Source organism: Besnoitia besnoiti, chromosome XII (assembly GCF_002563875.1).
Source record: "Besnoitia besnoiti strain Bb-Ger1 chromosome XII, whole genome shotgun sequence".
Classification (NCBI taxonomy): domain Eukaryota; phylum Apicomplexa; class Conoidasida; order Eucoccidiorida; family Sarcocystidae; genus Besnoitia; species Besnoitia besnoiti.
Window position 1 is genome coordinate 119,740 of NC_042367.1, and position 18,049 is coordinate 137,788.

The 18,049-nt window shown below is 58.8% G+C and overlaps 1 protein-coding gene across 1 annotated transcript; it reads left to right on the forward strand.

Annotated features, from left to right (window-relative positions):
* Positions 1-64: 64 nt before the first annotated feature.
* BESB_022300 (GCC2 and GCC3 domain-containing protein) lies at positions 65-17,116 on the forward strand (the record flags this gene model as incomplete). The annotated part of the gene is made up of 23 exons (XM_029360932.1): positions 65-269; positions 620-933; positions 1,460-2,142; positions 2,587-2,822; positions 3,356-3,708; positions 4,013-4,044; positions 4,858-5,455; positions 5,820-6,495; positions 6,927-7,129; positions 7,633-7,868; positions 8,224-8,406; positions 8,994-9,030; positions 9,194-9,727; positions 10,147-10,232; positions 10,620-10,779; positions 10,922-11,196; positions 11,843-12,295; positions 12,739-12,894; positions 13,546-13,846; positions 14,107-14,547; positions 15,108-15,333; positions 15,944-16,011; positions 17,060-17,116. The coding sequence occupies 23 exons, from the start codon at positions 65-67 to the stop codon at positions 17,114-17,116; spliced, it is 6,513 nt and encodes a 2,170-aa protein (XP_029215747.1).
* Between the last annotated feature and the right edge of the window lie 933 nt (positions 17,117-18,049).

Genomic DNA, 18,049 nt, shown 5'->3' on the forward strand with positions numbered 1-18,049 from the left:
CCACTACTGCCCCCCGGAGTCGAGAGAGCCCCGGCCGTGTCCAGAAGGCACGTTCAATCCGGACATGCATGCGGAGTCGCCAGACAGTTGCCAGAAATGCGAACCTGGCCTTCTATGCCCCGAGGGCAGCGACAGGCAGATCACTGCGTGCCCACTCGGGTTCTACTGCGAAGGCGGGAACGCCCCCATGACCCCCTGCCCCGAGGGGACTTACGGAAAGAGTACGGGGACCTCGACAAAGGAAGACGCGTGCGCTGCCTGCCCCAATGGTAAACGACCCGCACTGCCTGCATGTACATGGATGCCTGACGCCTACGGAGGATCTCAGCGCCAGAAACACGGGCGCCCCTGTATGCCTGCACAAGCCCAGCGACGCGACGACTCCTCTCTCCGTACACACAGATAGGGGACATGCGGATGCCGGCGAACGCTTACCCACGTCTCTTCTCCTGCTCACGAGTGGTAGGGTACACGGACATGACCGCGCGATGTCAAAAGACGTGATGCGCATATCCATGTAGAAGTCGATGCGTGAATGACAGACGCCCTGAGAGTCGACGCACTTCACTGTAGGCGTTGCAGCCTTTGCTGTCCCTCTTCGTTTCCTCGCGTGCCTCAGGCTCCTACTGCCCCGGGGCAGACCAGCCTTACGAGCCCTGCCCAGCAGGTAAATTCTGCACATCGGACTCCCCCAAGCCCGCGGCGTGCCCTGCGGGGACCTACTGCCCCGGGGCCACGAGCATCCCGCTCGAGTGCCCCCTCGGATTCTACTGCCCCCGCGGGACAGAAATGCCCGTGGAGTGCCCCGGAGGGTCTCTCTGTCCCCAGGGCGCCGCCCAGCCCCGGGCCTGTCCAGCGGGCACGCGGTCGCGCGGAGCCCAAGCCTGCGCTGCGATCCCCACAGTCGAGGGATGCTGCGAAGCTTGCCCCGCGGTACGACCCCCGAGGATAAGCGCACAAACTACACGCGAGGGAGCATCTTGCGAAGAGCATTCGCTTTACCTCTAGAGGCTTGCCTGCATACATGCGTCGCCAGTTGGCGGCGGGTGAACGTTAAAACAGCGCAGCCCCGTTTTTTGCATACGGATACGCACGTCTGCGTATGAATCTACTGAGGCATACGCATGCGGCTAAGCGAACTCACAGGCATGCAGCTGCATGTATGCGCGCGGATCCTGAGCCTGTTAGGCCTTCCAACGTGTGCGTGGTTCGCGATGGCGTGCACGCTTCATCCGGTCGGATTCTGCAGTTCAGCGTCTCTTTTTATTCTCCTCTGTCTCCTTATTTCCGGAAACTGTGTGTGGTGCGGTCGATTCCCAGGCTTTCTGAACTTTTTTCTTCTTTGCGGATCTTTCCCCGAGGGGGCTGCCTCCCCCGCTGCTTCTCCGAGTCCACTCGTTGCCGCGGGTTTCCACTGCGGACCTCTCATGCGCGCTTCTTCGTTTGCGTCTTCTTCCAGGGCACGTTCGCGGCCGTGGAGGGGTCTACAGCCTGCACGGCCTGCGCGGCTGGCTACCTCTGCACCGCGGGCTCGACGAGCGCGACGCCGAGCGACCCGCGCGAGGGTCGCGCCTGCCCGCGCGGGCACTACTGCCCCGCGGGGTCTTTGGCCCCAGTCCCCTGCCCGCGGGGCCGGTACAACGCGGAGGAGGGCGCGGCGGACGAGGCGCGCGACTGCCTGCCCTGCCCCGAGGGGACGTTTTCAGATCAGCTCGGCGCGACGTCCTGCTCCACGTGCGGCGGCACTTCGACGTCGCTCGCGGGCGAGGAGACCTGCACGTGCGTCGGCGCGGGGCGGACCTTTCTCAAGCGCGAGGGCACTTGCGTCTGCCGCAGCGTCCATGAATTCTACAGCGCCACACACCTCGCGGCCGCCGACGGAGACCTCGACTCCGCGCTCGACTGTCAGCCGATCGCCCAGCCCCGCTGCGCGAACGCGGCGACGATGAAGAATCCGAGGTTCTCTGAGGACTACGGCAGCCAGCTCCTGCGGTCTGAGCGGGGCGCCTGCGTGCTCCATGACCGCGTCTGCAAAGAGCACTGCGGAAAAGATGCCGATGGGCGCTTCCTCGCCAGCGCGGGCATGTGCGAATGCTTCTCGCCTCAGGACGCAGGTCAGCAAGCCTGCGGGCCCCAGTGCAGGTAAACAGGCGCCTCGCGCACTCTTTCTGAATCCGGAAAAACTTTGACTATTTCAACCTCCGAAGCAAGCGCTCTCGAGGTCACCAGAGTAGATGCACAGAGCTCCCATCTGTACGTCTACCGGGATATCTATCTACCTGTCTGTCTCCCCGCAAGCGTATCTGTCTACGTATCTATCTGTCTAACTACATAAATGTATATGTCTATAGGTTAGCATGTAGGTAAGGCGAAGGCAGCGGCACCGGTCAATGGCGAGCTACGCAGGCTCGTTCTCTGGCTGCCCGTCGTCGGCACACGCCGCAGCTCCAGCGCGAGTGTGTTTCCGCGATATCTGAGCAGAGAGAGGCAAACAGACGCAGGCGACACAAACGAGCTTTTCCAGGGTTAAAGTTGCGTGCGCGTCTCTGTGGGGCGGATGACGTACATGTGTGCGTGCGGCCTCAGGAGCGAAACCGCCGAGCTCTTCATTCAAGGCGACGAGCTCGTCTACCGAGCGGCTGGCAAGGATGGCGAGCAGAGACACTCCACGCAGTCTCTGCTTGACAGCAAGGCGGTTAAAGGGTTTTTCGCCTGCCCACACGAAGCCGAGACGCCCCACCGCCTGCCGACCCCAGGCTGCCGCGCGTCCTTCTACCTCCTCAACGCCTCAGGGATATTTGGAACTGTCGGTGTTCCCGCAGGTCAGTCCATACATACATGTACATATATATATATATATATATATGTAAATATATACATGTATCTATATATGTGTATGTATGTGGATGTATGTAGACATGCATGTATTGCTACTTCTCTCTGTCATGACCGCATGCCCATTGATGCGTGCGTGTGGGAACCGACGCGCGATCTCTCGTTTCCGTTCTTTTCTCTGCGCAAGATCGACGCGGCGCGTGCAAGCCGGCCGGGAGCGCCTCAGACTCGATGGGTGTTGCGTGCGTGCTCAGCAAGCCGCGCAGCCTTTTCTTTTTGCATCGCCTTTCACGGATATCCTCATCCGACGTGTCTAGGCGCGCTTTGTGCGGCTTGGTAGGGGCTTGTAAACGTGCACAAGAGCTCATACAGGCACTCCGAGGCGTTCACCGATGCGTCATCTTCCGTCGCCGCAGTTGCCTCGCTAGTTGTGTGCTTCCGGGGTTGCTGGCGCCATGGTGGAGACACATTTACTTCCGCACGGCTTCTCTTTGTCTGTCGTTCGGCCTCTGATTTGCAGGTTTTCAGGATCTCCTCGCCGCCAGCCAAGGAGCCTCCCGCGCAAGCTCCGAAGGCCGCGCTATTGCCTCGAGTCGAGCCCCGGAGGCGCGCGCGCCGCTTGCAGCCTCGGCGGCGGCTGCCGTGGAGGAGCTTTTTGGTCGCGACCAGCGAAACCGCATGGCGTTGCTGCGCCGGCCGACGCAGTGTCTCCACAGCGGCGACACGATTGTCTGGATGCTGGCGGGCGCCTTTCCCGTTTACCAGCGTAACTCGCTGCTCAACACGGTGCCTGACTTCGACACAAGCCCGTTCAAAAACGTGGAGGACGAACTAGCCTTCGAAGCAGAAAAAGCGGACGCGGGCGGAATCACGGTGAGGGCGAGCGAGCGCCGCGCACTTCCGGCCTCGCGCCTGGATCTCCACGCGCGTGTGGAGTCTTCGAGGCAGCCTGTCGAGGGCAGACGCACCACATCCCTTGTACGCGACATCTGCGAATTTATGGTGTCACGCATCTTAACTGCAAGAGGAAAAAAACAGATAGCGAGCCTTCTACCTGGGGCTGGCCTTTCCGTTTCCTCGCGGGCTCAGATTCGCTCTCTCGCAGCACGCGCAACATGGAGGCTCGCGGCTCGAGTTTACGTCTGTTCCTCGCCTTTCTGCTTTCTCCCTTTTTCAGTATTTTGCGTTTCCCTTCACCGCCCCGGGGCAGTACGTATTCGGGACGAACGTGAGCGCCGACCACCAGGCCGTCTTCCGCGTGCTCGCTGAAGGCGTCTCCTGCGATGAAGAAGCCAGGCAAGCAGAGCCAAGCAAAACCGCGTTCGGCGGTTTCCCAGGCTCCAGGCCCGCCGTGTGCATGCATATACTAATACAGGCGTGTATAGTGGTGTCTCTGCCGTCACCGCAGCGGGCGCTTTATATCGTCTGTGCAGGCATTCGTCGTATGTGTCGGTAGAGGGTGCACGTGGGCACACACTCTATCAACTATAGAGCTGCCCGCCTTGCCTTGAAACCAGTCAGTTTCACTTGTAGGAGCCTACGACAGAGGCATCAGAGGCTCGCCGGCCGGGTCTGAGCCGCGCCTCCGTGGAGCCGAAGCCTCGATCAGCATACCTCCTGCAGACGCTCAGCTTGTCTCTCACACGCGACCCCACCTCTTTGCATCGTTGAGTCTGCGACGGGGTTGACCGGAGCCTGTCGCTCTGCAGAAGTGCCTGCAGACCTGCGGGTCTCACACGCGATGCCTCTGCGAAGACCGCGGAACCGCGCGCTAGCCAAACGCGCGTCTCATCCGAGCGAATCCGTCTCTCCTCCACGCTCGCGGGTTCATGCGCTTCCACCCATTGCCTGCGCCCCCGCCTTGCACGGCCTGCCTGTTTATACATTCAGAAGTGTATATGTGTACATATGTGTATGTGTCTTTGTGTAAATGTATACAATTATATGTATAACTACATATATATATTTGCGAACAGATGCGTGGACCGGGTTCCTTCTTGGCTTGTGTGTGTGCCGCTGAAGGTATCCGCGGCCGACGGCGTCGATCTCCTTGGGAGCGCTGAGTCTGCATCTGCGCGACGACGTTCTGGTGGAGCCCGAGCTGGCGAGCGTGGTGCTTCTCTTTTGGGGCCTCGTGGCGGTGCTAGTCGTCTTCGTGCTGCTGGTGTCGCTGCTTCGCAAGCGGTTGTTTTTGCGGCAGCAGCGCGCCGGCCTCGGGCCGGAGGCCAGCCCGCATGCATTCGGCGTGGACGCGGCCGCCCAGCAGGCGCAGGACGCGATTGAGGCGCTGCTCAGTCACGTGATTGACTCAGGGCGCGAGGTAGATCCCCGCGCGCGCGTCACGCGGCTCACCGCGGACGAACTCGAGCCGCATCTGGCGGCAGTCGAGGCCCTGGAGCCTAAAGGTGACGCCCGCGCGGCCGCAGCCGATGACGCGCTCGACCCCAGCCGCTTCGAAGGCATGTACGACCAACTGGCGCGCGCGCACTCCACCCTTGCCAAGGCCTTCTGCGACAGGCGAGAGGCGACCGCCGCGCTTGGCCGCCACAGCCTCGACGCCCTCGACGGGCTCGAGGCATTCGTCAGGCCTCTCATCCGCAGAGTCGACTGGCGCATCGAGGTGAGGCAGGCGGCGTGCGAGGCGAAAGAGAGGACAGAAAACGGGAGTTTCAGGTCTGCGGGTGCGGCGGGCGTCCAGTGCGCGCGGAGTCCAGGCACGCCAACGCGATGTCTTCACGTTTGTTAGCCACGCAGCGCCGAACGAACGAGCGGAGACGCGGATCCCACCTTTGAGATGTCTCATCTCACCCCCGCGTACAGAAACACACACGTTTTCTGCATCCCTGCATATACACTTATATATATACGTGTGTGCGTAGGCGATGCCGAAACCTCCGCACACACGCATGCGGGCGCGATGACATCCACGAGTGTCGTCCGCGTCTGGGTGCGGCTCTGTGGCGTGACGACGCTTGGCTGTTCAGGAGCGCAGCGCGCTACAGAAAAGCATTGCGGCGGTGACGCGCGCCTGCGAGAAGCTGGTGGGCGAGTTGCGAACGCCGGAGGCCTTTCTGGTGGCTGACCCGTCGCTGGCGGGGGCCTCGGAGTCCGGGTTCGAGCGCTTCAGCCTCGCCGCGACCGGCGTCGCGAGCCTCGCGGCGCTGGAGAAGCTCGCGCCCGCTGAGGCCTTCCTCTTCGTGCTCGCTGAGGAGGTGGTAGGCGTCCTGTGCATGACCCGCGGCGAGTCGCCGTCGCTCTGCGTGGTGGCGGAGTACGTCGAGCGCCTGCTCCAAGCCTCCCCCCCCGACGCGCGAGACGACGCCGCGCCCGCTGCAGTCTTGGCGGGACGGAGTGCGGATCTTGCAGGCGGCGCTGCTCGGCTCACCGAGCTGCTCGAAGCCGTCCTGCAGCAGCGCGAAAGAGCCGAGGACCTCGCGAGCCAGTTGGGTCAAAAGACCCGCGCGGACGCCCTGACCCGCGCGCGGGCTTCCGAGGCCATCGACCGCGAGCTCGTGCGCGTCCTCCTCGCCGCCGTAGAGATGCTGGCGACCGGCGAGAGAGCGGAGGAGCCGCGCGAAAAGCCGCCATCCGCGACGCCTCGCAGCAGCCGAGGAGAAGATGCCGCCCACGACCCGCTGCAGGCGCTTCAGAATCGAATCCGTAAGCAGCTGGCGACCCGCTTCGGAGGAGAGCGCCTAACAGCACTTCAGGATAGGCGAACGAGCGCTCGCGTGCACCCACGAGGTTGCGACGCCTGCGTCAGCTGCCTGCGGGTTGCCGGGAATGCATCAAGGGTCGCGGACACATGCGCGTGCGTGTGTGGAAGGCACCAGGAGGGGTGAGACGCTTACACAGGGCGCGAGGAGACTCTGTGCTTTGCTCACGTTGCCGCCTGCTGGGAGAGTCGCCGAGTGCGAAATTCGCACGCGCAGGCGACGAGGTGTAGACTTAGCATCGAGGATGCATGCGTTGCGTCACCGATCCCTCCGCGTAATTTCTTTAAGCGGTTTCTGTCTTCTCGCTCGAGACGTCTGTCCATTGAACTGCCTCCTGTCGCGTCTTCCCTGCGCCCGCCCCGCTGTCTTTTGCAGAGGCCACCTGCGACCGGCACGCGGAGGAGCTCAGTCGCGCGCTCGAGGCGCAGCAGAAAGCCTACCTGGCTGTCCTGGAGAAACTCGAAACCAGTCGAGCGCAGCACGTGTCCCAGAGGCACGAGATGGAGAGAGTCCTTCTCACGCAGTTCCTCGAGTTCTTCAGGGCCTCGAAGGCGGAACGAATCTCGCGTTTCTACGAGGTACGGGTCGCGCCGCTAGTTGCAGGCGCACTTACGTTGATGCATGCGCTGTTTAGGCGCTTTCAAAGAGCGTAGGGAGGCTTTCCGCCCGCACCAGAAGGGCTGCAAGCAGAATAGAAGGGCTCACGAGATAATCCGCATGCGTATTCACAAAAAGGTGCGCCCAGCCACACACCCAAGCGCCTGCGGAGATGCCAAGCACGCACGCGTATCAGACATACATATGTATACATACACATGCATATATATACACGACAACCCGTGTGGATCTCTTGTAACCACATGCACTTATACACTTACAAATAAAACTATGGACATACATGCAAATAAATGTGCACGTCTGTATCTGTACGACAAATAAGGGCATGCATACACAAATCTACGCAGATAGAGAGTTATGAGCAAGAGCTCATTTGCGTGATAGATGCACACTTTGGTTTGGGCTCAAAGGCCCCGCTCCACGCCTGACACACTTGTTTCTTCGAAGTGCTGTCCTCGCTCAGCGGCTAGAGGCCTCGACAGTTGCGAAGCTGCGTGAAGCGCTGAAGGAGGAGCTATACAGACTCGAACGCATGCGGCGGCGAGAAGCCTGGACGGCCGCAGAGCACGACGAGCGGAGGAAACAGACGCTTCACAAGCTGGAGGCGCAAATCAAAGCCGCCACGGAGACTCTAAAAACGGGCAAAGACGCGCTTCTGCTCGACACAATGTCGCGGCTCGACGCGTACCTAGACACCAGGTAGGCAGGACGCGTGGAGGGCTGGTGTAGACCTTTCGCGGGTGTTTTTGTACCTATTTCCGAGATCTCTCCTGCGTTTCATGTCCATGAAGATAGCGAGGGCACAAAAGCTCCGGCGTCGCGCTCACAGACACGCGAAACAGGCATGTCTGTCGAGTCGTTCGAGGCGTTTTAGGCAGACAGGCGCCGCGCCGCCAACACACCCCTGGTATGAGCGCGCGATGACGAGCTGAGCTCTTCAGCGCCTGCGCAGCACGCGAGGCCGGCACGCGGCGATGCTGTGCTCATGTGGCCGCGTGAGCAACTGCGTGGACAAGGTGGAGAAGAGTTTGGGGTTTGTGTTTCGTGTGTTCAGGAGAACGTCCTTGGAGAGTCTCCACGCGACGGAGTTGGCCGCTGCGGAGGAGAGTGCAGAGAAGGCTCGCGAAGTCGTGCAGAAGATCTTTGAGCAGCAGACAGAGACATGCCAAGCCGATCTCCAGGCGAGGCAAGCGCGGTTCCTCCTCGTCGCGCAAAATGTCGCTCGCCTCTGCAGCAGGTACGAACGCAGTCTCCTCCTCAACGCGCTAGGTGCGCTTCGCCCCATATATATACGCATATTGCATATATATATATATATATATATATATGTGTGTGTATGCATTCATATGTGTCGGCTCGTATGCCCTGCATGCATGTTCGTTCTTGCGCTCAAGCGAAGATACGCGGCCATCTGCGCGGCGAGAGGCACTTTGGACTCCTGCCGCAGTGATAGTAGAGACACGCTCCGTACCGGCGCACGCCTCAGTCGCGCGAAAAAAAATCTCTTTATAAAACGATAGGGGGGGTGGTTACGGCATATTTTCCAAAGAGAGTGGTCACAAGCAAACGCGTGAATGGCGAACGTGTATGAGCCTGTGTCTGCACGTTTCTGAACTCGCGTTTGGAGGCGAGAGTACGTTCCAACCATGCACCCTAACCCTACCCTAAACCAGCCAGCCGGGAGCTGAAACCGCGCACAACTGCGACGAGGCTCGGGCGGGGCGGTACATGCGACAGAGTGCCTTCTTGCTGGATGTCGGAGCGTCATCAGTGTCCCGCAGACGGGCTCAGTTTTTCAGGTCTGCCTTGCCTTTGTTTGTGCAGGCTTCAGAGCGGCGAGATCGTCCCTACAGCGCACCTGGTAGGCGCCTCCTCAGCTCAAAAACGGCCTTCCTTCTCTGCTTTTCCACGCATGGTTTCCGCTTGTTCTATCTCTGTGTCTCTCCGGCCTGCTTCTCGTGCGGCTCACGGCATGTTTCCTCTATCTTGTTCTGGGTGTTCTTCTCTCCCGCCTTGGCTCGCAGGCGGACTTCCTCGCGGACGCTGCTTCGGCGCTGAGCGACCTCAGCCGCGGGCAGGCGAACGCGCGCCGAGCGACGCTGGAGATGCAACGGGAGGCGCGTGAGGAGATTCTCCTCCGCCGGCAGGCCGCGCTGAGCGCGAAAATCGACGCGCTGCGGGCGAGCACGCGACGCTACGCGGCGCAGGAAGCCGAGGCCTCCGCGGCGCTGTTTATGCACGAAGAAGACGCGTTCCTGCCCTTCGGCGTGCGCGCAATCCAGGAGACTGTCGACGCAGTCTTCGCAAGTCAGATTCGCCAGCGCGGCAAGGCCTACGTCGCGGTATTGCGGGCGTCTGAACCACGGACCGCGGCGGGCGACGCGGAGCCAGACGAAGACGCCGAGGCGCAGCAGCACCTCGCGCTGAAGGAAGAAGAGAAGGCCAAACAGATTCAGGCGATCGAGGCGCGCAGAGGGGAAACGCGGAGAAAGCGCGAAGAGGCACTCCGAGCCGTTGCGGAGCTCGAAGTGGAGATCACAGAGAGATACGCACGCAAAGTAGGGATTTTTAGGGCTTGTAGCGAGGCGAAAACCTCTAGACCATCGAAGGCAGCAAAACACGAAAGCCGGAAAGGCCGACACGAAAGTCAGACGAAGAAACCCGCCGAGTCACGATCGCCCACCCGTCTGCATGGAGGCGCGACAAACCGGGGCGACACGTTTAGAGCGATACCCGACTACGAGGGATACGGGGCTGGATGTATGCATGCAAGCAGATTCTCGCATCTCCAAATATATGTATACACATGTATATATATATATATATATATATGTTTCGAGAGGAAGACTAAACGCACCTCAACACAAAAGGCGTCTCGGCGTGGGCACAGATGTATATCTCTCCGTGTTCTCTCCGCGAGCAGATCTTGGAAGGCGCGGGCTTTCGATTTTGCGTGTCTGGTTTTTGCCTCTCGCAGCTCGTGGAGAATTCAGAACGCTTTCTGGAGGACGAGGCAGTGGAGGACTCTGCGACGATCGCCGCGGAGGCTCAGAGGTTGAGCAGGTAAACAGTTGCGAGTCTGCTTTCAAGCGCGCGGTCAGGAGAGATCTCCAGATGGCAAAAGTCGTATACTCAAATTTTCTATATATACAAGCGCACCCACCTGCGTTTCTTGCGGCGGGTTTATACGTCTGTGTTTGTATAGTTTTTACATGCACAACCGGCGAGCAGAGGCGTTCGCGGAAGCCCTGCGACTAGCCGCCAGGGAGACATCGTTGACAGCGCGCGGAGGCACGGCATCACTGCGGAGGCGCGGCATCACTGCGGAGGCGCGGCATCACTGCGGAGGCGCGGCATCACTGCGGAGGCGCGGCATCACTGCGGAGGCGCGGCATCACTGCGGAGGCGTTTGCTTTCACTCGTTGCAGTGCGGACAGTCGTTCCCTTCAGACTGCAGACGCGCCTCCTGAGTTTCCTCAAGCGCACCCTCGTGGCCCAGAGAAAGGCAGGTTCCTCGCGGCCGCGACCGGCGCATGGGGGCCTCGGGGACTGGGCACGGGAGGCGGAGACGCTTCTGCAGGCTGCGGACCAAGATCGCCGAGACGCGCTGGTGAGGAGGCTCAGCTTTAGCTCTAAACGGTCGCCTGTGTCTGCGCGTGACCCGCCGCTGGCGAACTTGTGTCGGCTTTGGGCGATTTCGCTTGACTGTTCGTGTTTTGTTTGTGCCGGCTGGCGCATCCCGCCGTCGTCAGGGTGCGTTTGAGAAGAGACTCGCCTGCCGCAGCCGCGCAGCGCACCGAGCGTCGGCGCGGTCAGCCTGCCTCGGCAGTGCACTGGCGGCTGACCGTAGTCTGAACGAGCTCCTCTTCCAGATTCGCGAGAAGCGCCAAGCCGTCCGCGCGTCGCTCTTCTTCCTCGAGGAGCTGGTCGCGGCGGCCTGCGACGCCAAGTTCACGACGAAGGAAGGCTGCCAAATCGACGGGCAGTACGATAAAGCTGCGCGAGAGCTAGAAGAAGCGTTTGAGAGGTAAACCCCTCGCCCCGCGCCGCAGCCCCTCCTGCATGCAGGCTCTTCTGAACCAAAAACGAAAAAAAAGGAAAGGTTGCTATTTGAAGTTTCAGCCACTGCCTCGGTCGGCCTGCTTCGGTCAGCCAATATGTGGAGCACGTAACGGGCTCCATTCTCTGCTGAGGAGGAGTCAAGAGGATCGAAATCGCTAAAAGCAAGGCTGCAGAAGTCACGGCTTCTGAGGCCTTTCACCCACCGCAACGAGACTGCGACATCCGCCACACTGGCATATCGGTTCGCGTGTCATTCGGGACCTGAATTGCAGACACGCTACGCCTGAGTGAACTCTCCTTTTCCGCATCTATGCCCACACTTAAACTTTGGAATATGATATATACACGTATATACTTGATATATATATGATTTACGCTCGTATACGTCTGATATATACATGATATATATCATACATTTCTTATATAGTTATATTCACAAATATATGTTTAGGCCTGCCGCGCTCCGCGGTGAGTCTCTCATTATCGTTTTTTTCGCTACGGCCTCTCTGATGAATGCTTAATCGCACTTTGAGCGCAAACTCGAGTGTCGGCTGCCTGTGTATAGGTGACTGGAGTGGTGTCGAATGCGGAATGCGCGGCATTTTTTTCAGGGCAGTGTCCCAGCTGGACGAGGAGTTCGAGCTCGACGCTCAGGCGATTGAGAAGGATCTCGCGGAGGCGCGCGCGCGCATCAAGCGAACTGAGGAGATGGAGAAGAGCCGCCTCGACGTGGAGTTGCGGCTGCGCGAGGCGACAGCGACCTCCGAGGAAGAGCGCGCGGCGCTTCGCAGCGAGTTTTCCGCGCGGCTGCAGAGTCTGCAGCGGGACTTTGAAGGCGAGCGCGACGCGCAGGAGCGGGTCTTCCGAGAAAAACTGATGGCGCGGCGCGAGCTGCTGCAGAAGCGCAAGCAGCAGCTTGCGGAGAAGGCGCAAGCTGACGACGCGCGCACGCAGGCCGAAATGCTGCGGAAAAAAACGCTTGCCGACAAACAACGAAGCGCAGCCCTCTTCGAGTACCTCCTCGGCGAAGCAAGGGCCCAAGTCTCGCCGCACGCCATCAAGCAGTGAGCCGTGCAGAGAGAGATTCGCGCAGGCAGACGTGCATGCAGCGGTAGTTGCTGGAGTCGCAAGTCAAGAGCAGAGGGCTTGCCAGAAGTTTCAGCCTCGGAACGCATGCAGGCGGGTGATCGCATGCGAACGTCGGGACTTCGTAGACAGCGCACACGCGTGGGACTCCTGGTTCCGATAGTATCCATCTACACCAATATAGATAGACAGACAGAGGGATAGATACAGATATCTATATAGCAGTCTATCTCCATATGTGCAGCTATGTATTTGGGTGTACATATATATTTTTTTATGCATGCGCGTAGGACGGTTTTTTCTCTGTGGGTCTGTGCGCGCGAATGTCCCTTCCGGCCTGGAGGGCTCTATGGCGCTGCGGAGACGTTCTGCGCGAGCACAGCTGCCTTCGATGTCAATTTTTCCTCGTGTGCCTCTTCAGACTGCATCGGAACATGACTTCACAGCTGGCGGAGACGATGCAGGCGATGGTTTTGGAGCAGCTTGCCGAGAAGTCTGCGCGGCTCACTGCTGTCTCTTCGAATCTGCAGGCCGCCTACCGCCAGGAGCGCGCCGCAGCGGAGCTCGACTTAGACAGGTATGCGACTGGAGGAGCCTTGCGCGACTCAGAAACGCACTAGCCTTCTGCACATGGGAACGTGTTGAAAAGAAAAAAGCTCTACATTGTCAAAGTTTGATGCCTCATGTTTATTGATATATATCATTATATCTAGAGATTAAAATATTTTTTAAACACTCAGTTTTCGTCTCATACGTGGACAGCTACGAATGTATGCGCACGCTGTGCCTCTGCGCAGCCGCGCAAACGGTCACGCGCCGCGGAGTCGCAAAGCGCTGGAATAAAAAGAAAATGGAGGGGCTGAGTCGTCCGCAGAGGCATGGCTCATGACCCGAAGGCGCATAGGCGGCGGCAAGACTCGCCGGCCTTCGCCGAGGAGGCTGAGGTAGACCTCGCAGTGAAAAACGCGGAAAAGTCAGAGTGAGAGAGGCAGAGACGCGTCTGGATTCATCCTGCAAAGCCCCGTACATGCCATTGAGTGAGGCGCCTTGTCTGAATGTGGCTGGCTGTCGCTTGCGGCGACATGAGCGCGCAGAGGCGTCCGCGTTGCGCACTTGTTTATTTGAGTCGAATCCCCCATCTTTCTGCTGCTGACGCATCTTTGAATCGGCCTCCCGTCATCCTGTGAGTGCGTTTCCGTCGCTTCCTCGCTGGATTCTGGCGCCGCAGCAAGGTCTCAGAGGCTGAGAAGAACCTGGCTGCGGCGCCCGCTGCCGCTCAGGAGTCGCTGCGCGAGGAAGTTGAGGCTCGCAAGAAGATGAGGGACGAGAAGCTGCGAGAGCTGGACGCGAAGTTCAGCTTGAAGCTCGAGTCCGCCTTGCAGGTGGAGCGCCTCGCCATCGAGCCGCTGCAGGCTGAGCGCGTCTTTGACCTCAAGCAAGAAAGCATGAAGAAAATTATCAAAGTCCTCGCTGAGTTCGTCGCGCTGGGCGATCCGACCGCGCTCGCGCTGACCAACGAAGCTCAGCAGGTGAGTCAACAAGTGAAGAACGCGAGGCTCTTCGTCTGTCTGAAGTGTGATTTGTTCGTTTTCCACGGACCGCATGTCTGACAGAGAGGCTTCAGAGTCATCTTCGAAGGCCCTGTCTCACGCCCGCGGAGGTCGAGGATCTGAGCGCTCCAGAGGGGATAAAGATTTGTAAAAAGCGGCGAATGCACGTGGATGGTTGCGAAATTCCCTGCCTCTCTCTCTGCATCTCAGTAGGCGTCTCTCGCCTGTTGTGTTTGCAGACTTTGTCGCGGATTGACGCGGATCGCGCGAGGATGAAAGAGGTCGCGGGCATGCAGGTATTGGACGTGGATCGGATGCTGCGCGAGAAAGAAGCCGAGCTGAAGAAGCAGATGGAAGCGAACGTCGCCGCGCTGAAGGCAAAGCTCGAGGCGCAGCGGGAGAGGGAGGAGGCGCTGCAGCGAGCGGCGCGCGAAGAAGAGATGAAACGGCGACAAGAAAGGAAAAAAGCGCGGCAACTCGAGCAGCTGCGGCGCATGGCGAACCGCGGCCGGGCGGACGATCCCGAGGCCACTGAAGACCTCTTTAAAAAATACGAAGACGACGCAGACAAACTCGAAGCCGCTCTCACGAAGGAACGCGCGAGACAGCTCATGCTCCTTCAGTCCCGCCTGCACCAAAAGATGATCAAAAAGGAAAAGCTATTCAAACAGCAAGGCGAAGTGAGGAACGTCGTTCTCTCGCGCCTGCGCGCGTCCACTATCCACGTGTCTGGGTTTGAGATCAGTAGGCTTGCAGGCGTGCATGCACCTGCCAGCCATACCGATGACAAATTGCCGCAATTCGGCGCGCGTGGAGCTCCGCGGACCGTATGTCCGAACGCGTTTAAATTAGACCCCAAGGGCGTGTCTTCTCGGAGAGCGGCAGCGCTTCGGCTTGCCCGCCGTCTGAGGAGGCCATCGCCGCGGCGGACTGCTTCCCCCGCGCCAGCGTTTACTCTTGAATGCACGTGCGGAAACAGTGTTCGGAGGTCTCTGCTAAGCGCCGCTCTACGTATTGCTGTGTGCGGACTTCTGTCTGCATACGCGTCTGTATGGACGGAGTTCGACGCGTGCGTGTCCATCCGCATGCAGCCGAGAATTTTGCGCCGTGTGTGGGGACTCGTTCGCGTTGGCGGGCGAGGGACGCTTTGCGACGCTTCTCTGCTGGTTGCGTTTCGCTTCTGGAGAGCGTCGCCTGCACGTTACTTCGCGTTTTCGTGAGTGCGGGTACCGGCGAGCAGGGCGAGATCTCTGAGGAGTGGGAGCGTCTGAAGCGCACGCGCGAGCTGGCGGCGGTGCGAGCCGAGGACGCGCAGGCGGCGGAAGAAGCAAACGACGAAGAAGAAATGTGGAAGTACTTTTTCTCGACGCGCGTCGCGGAAGAAGTTGCAAAGAAAGCGCGAACGATTCAAGAACTCCTCCGCGCCGCCCTTCAGCAGCTGACTTCGGGCCAGCCTCAGGGGGACGGTGAGTGGAAACCAATACATACACACCCACAGATATATATAGGTGTGTCCCTTCAAGTGCAGATATAAGTGTTTGCATATATGCATGAATGTCTACAAAAATCTTTGTATTTATTGGGTACGGAGGGCAATGAGCCGTCTTCGTAAGGTCTCTCGAAGAAAGCGTCGCATCCGAGTCTACCCTTTTCCTCAGTGCGTCTGTTGATCCTGCGCACTTCGCGGCGGCTGGGAATGCGAACTGGACGAGGCTGCGCCTGCAGCGATACCCTGTAAACTTGCAAATTAGCTCCGCAGACACGCTAGAGAAGAATATTATTAGACGCGTGCGCAGCCGTGGCCACTATCTATCCATCCATTTACATGTATATAAGTATATGAGTATATTTATCTACCTATGTATATCGAAGTATATCTATCTATGTACGAATATGTGTATATGCAAGTAAGCGGTGGATCTCCGCATGCGGCCATTGGGTGAGACGTACACCAGCTGCGTGAACGTTTTTGAGCTGGAAACGAGACAACGACCTTACTTTTGAATCGGGGTGCGTCTTTGTTTCTTGTGGAAGCTTGCTTGTGTGCCGCTGTCTGCCGTTGTGCGATGCACGCAGGCGGTAACCCAGACGGAGGTGCTGAGGCTTTTGCGACCCCCGAGAGCATCGAAAAACTCCTCGATCACGTAAGGCCATGCCTGTTCACTGCCTCACAAACAGGCGTCTCCACAAGCACCTCAGCAGTGACCGCCACACAGAGACCTTCACGATGTAAGCAAACGCTGGAGTGTCTTCCTGGAAAGGTTTTGTCGTTTGGAACACGCCGCCTCTCGCATGCGCCCCAACGCCAGGCGGGTGTAGCGCCTCGCAAGATGCGCAGTCGTGCATAGGCTGGAAATATCGGCAGCACGCCGCCAGCGTTGCAGCATTGCGCAGTTCACGATGCTTGACGACTAGCGCTTAATTAGAGACCTCGTCACAGATCTGTAGACACTGCAAGGAGAAGATTTTACCGCCTGGCGAGGCGCGCTGCGCTTGGTTAGCTCAATTGATAGACAAAGAAAAACGCATTTGGAGCACTGGCGCACGACCTCCGGTCGCTTCGGCTGACGTGTGCGCCCGCCTTTTAACTAGCGACTGGGAACATCGGAGTCCAGCAGTATGGCAATGGCGTCTAAACCACTCTACGGCAGCGTGCGGCAGCAGGGCGGCACCCAGAGCTGGTGGACTTCAGGCTGCCCTGTAGCATTTGTTACTCTGAGATCGACCTCTCCGTCACTATGCTTCGCTAGTATGCTTCCGAAGCCGGTAGCTAATTCGCATGCGAGAATGAAAATCCGCCCCAGTGCTGGAGGTCTTTGAGGCGAACATCGCGGCACTCTGTTGTGAAGGGAGCATGACTAAGCTGACATGTCGACTCCTCTCATGACTACGATGGCAACTCGCACTTTTCTAGTGAGGGGACCCTGCCTTCACGAGCGGCGCACGCAGGTGGACTTTCTGAATAACCGTACTGCATTCCTAGGTCTGGCAGATCTCTTGGGGGTGCTTCGGCAACCCGACCTCGATTATTGGCTGCCTTCTAAGGTATCTAGCTTCTCTCCTCTAGAAAAGCGAACTTTCACGTGATGAAATGCACGTAGATTCGCGCTGTTTCAAAAAGCTCCAAATGCGAAAGTTGTTCCTGTCCTGAGTGATGGTCCGTCCTTCCACGTTTTTTCGATGCCGCTGCAGCTTTCTAGATTGACAGAGGCGCTCGTGGTTCCCGAGGACGACGAAGAAGAGAACTGAAGCGTCCATGCGTAGGCGCAGACGCGTGGCGTCCTTTAGCGCCCAGAAGAGAATGCCAATTCCACCCGGCAACGTAGTCTTTTCTATGTCTGCACTCCCAGAACATGTGACCTGCTCACGCTCTCTCGAGTTCTGCCGGTGCTGGACTTGAAACGCTGCGTGGTCCCGTCTCCGCTGTTCGTCCTCTGGATACGTGCCGGCAGAATTTGCTGGAACGTGGCAAACTTGGCTGGAGCACCGCGAAACTGTTGTGTTTGGGGGGGGCTCCGCCGCGGCCTGACTGCATCCACTGCCTTTTCGTGCGAGTTTCTTAAAGCAAGCCACCACCAGTTCTGTGTTCAGGGGAGCCGCCTCGTTTAGTGTTCATGCATAGGCGCACACCTGGTGCAAACCTGCGGCGCGTTTGGATGCTTGGAAGAGAAAGTAGGTAGTTTTACTAGCCTCGCATGCCCAGCGAGACACTTCAGGAACTCTTGCTGCGCTGCCACCAAGTAGTCAAGATGTAAGTAGTAGGCTCATCGTGCCTCGCTAAGAATCACGGTCGCAACGATAGTCTATGCACATCCGGGAACTCCGGCGCCGACACTCTTTAGTCGACTCACGCTCATGTCCTGAAGTCATCCGGAGAAATGCGACAGATGCGACACAGACGGGGGCTTGAGACTAGTGAAACGTCCGTTGTCTGTTGTCTTGATAACGGCACTTGCGGTGACGTGTGAGAGTGAGCACCGCCCGACGTCACTCTTCGAGATACCACGAGTTTTTTTGACACGCAGGCAACGCAGATTCATCCACGTTTGCCGTTCCGTTAGAGTAAGGACATCTTCGGGATTTGACGGTCCAAAATCGAGTGAGCACATCGTGCTGCCCCCCTGTGGCTGGGCATTCATTCTTCAGACAAGCAGGTTGCTCGTGTTCCCAACAATTTAAGCT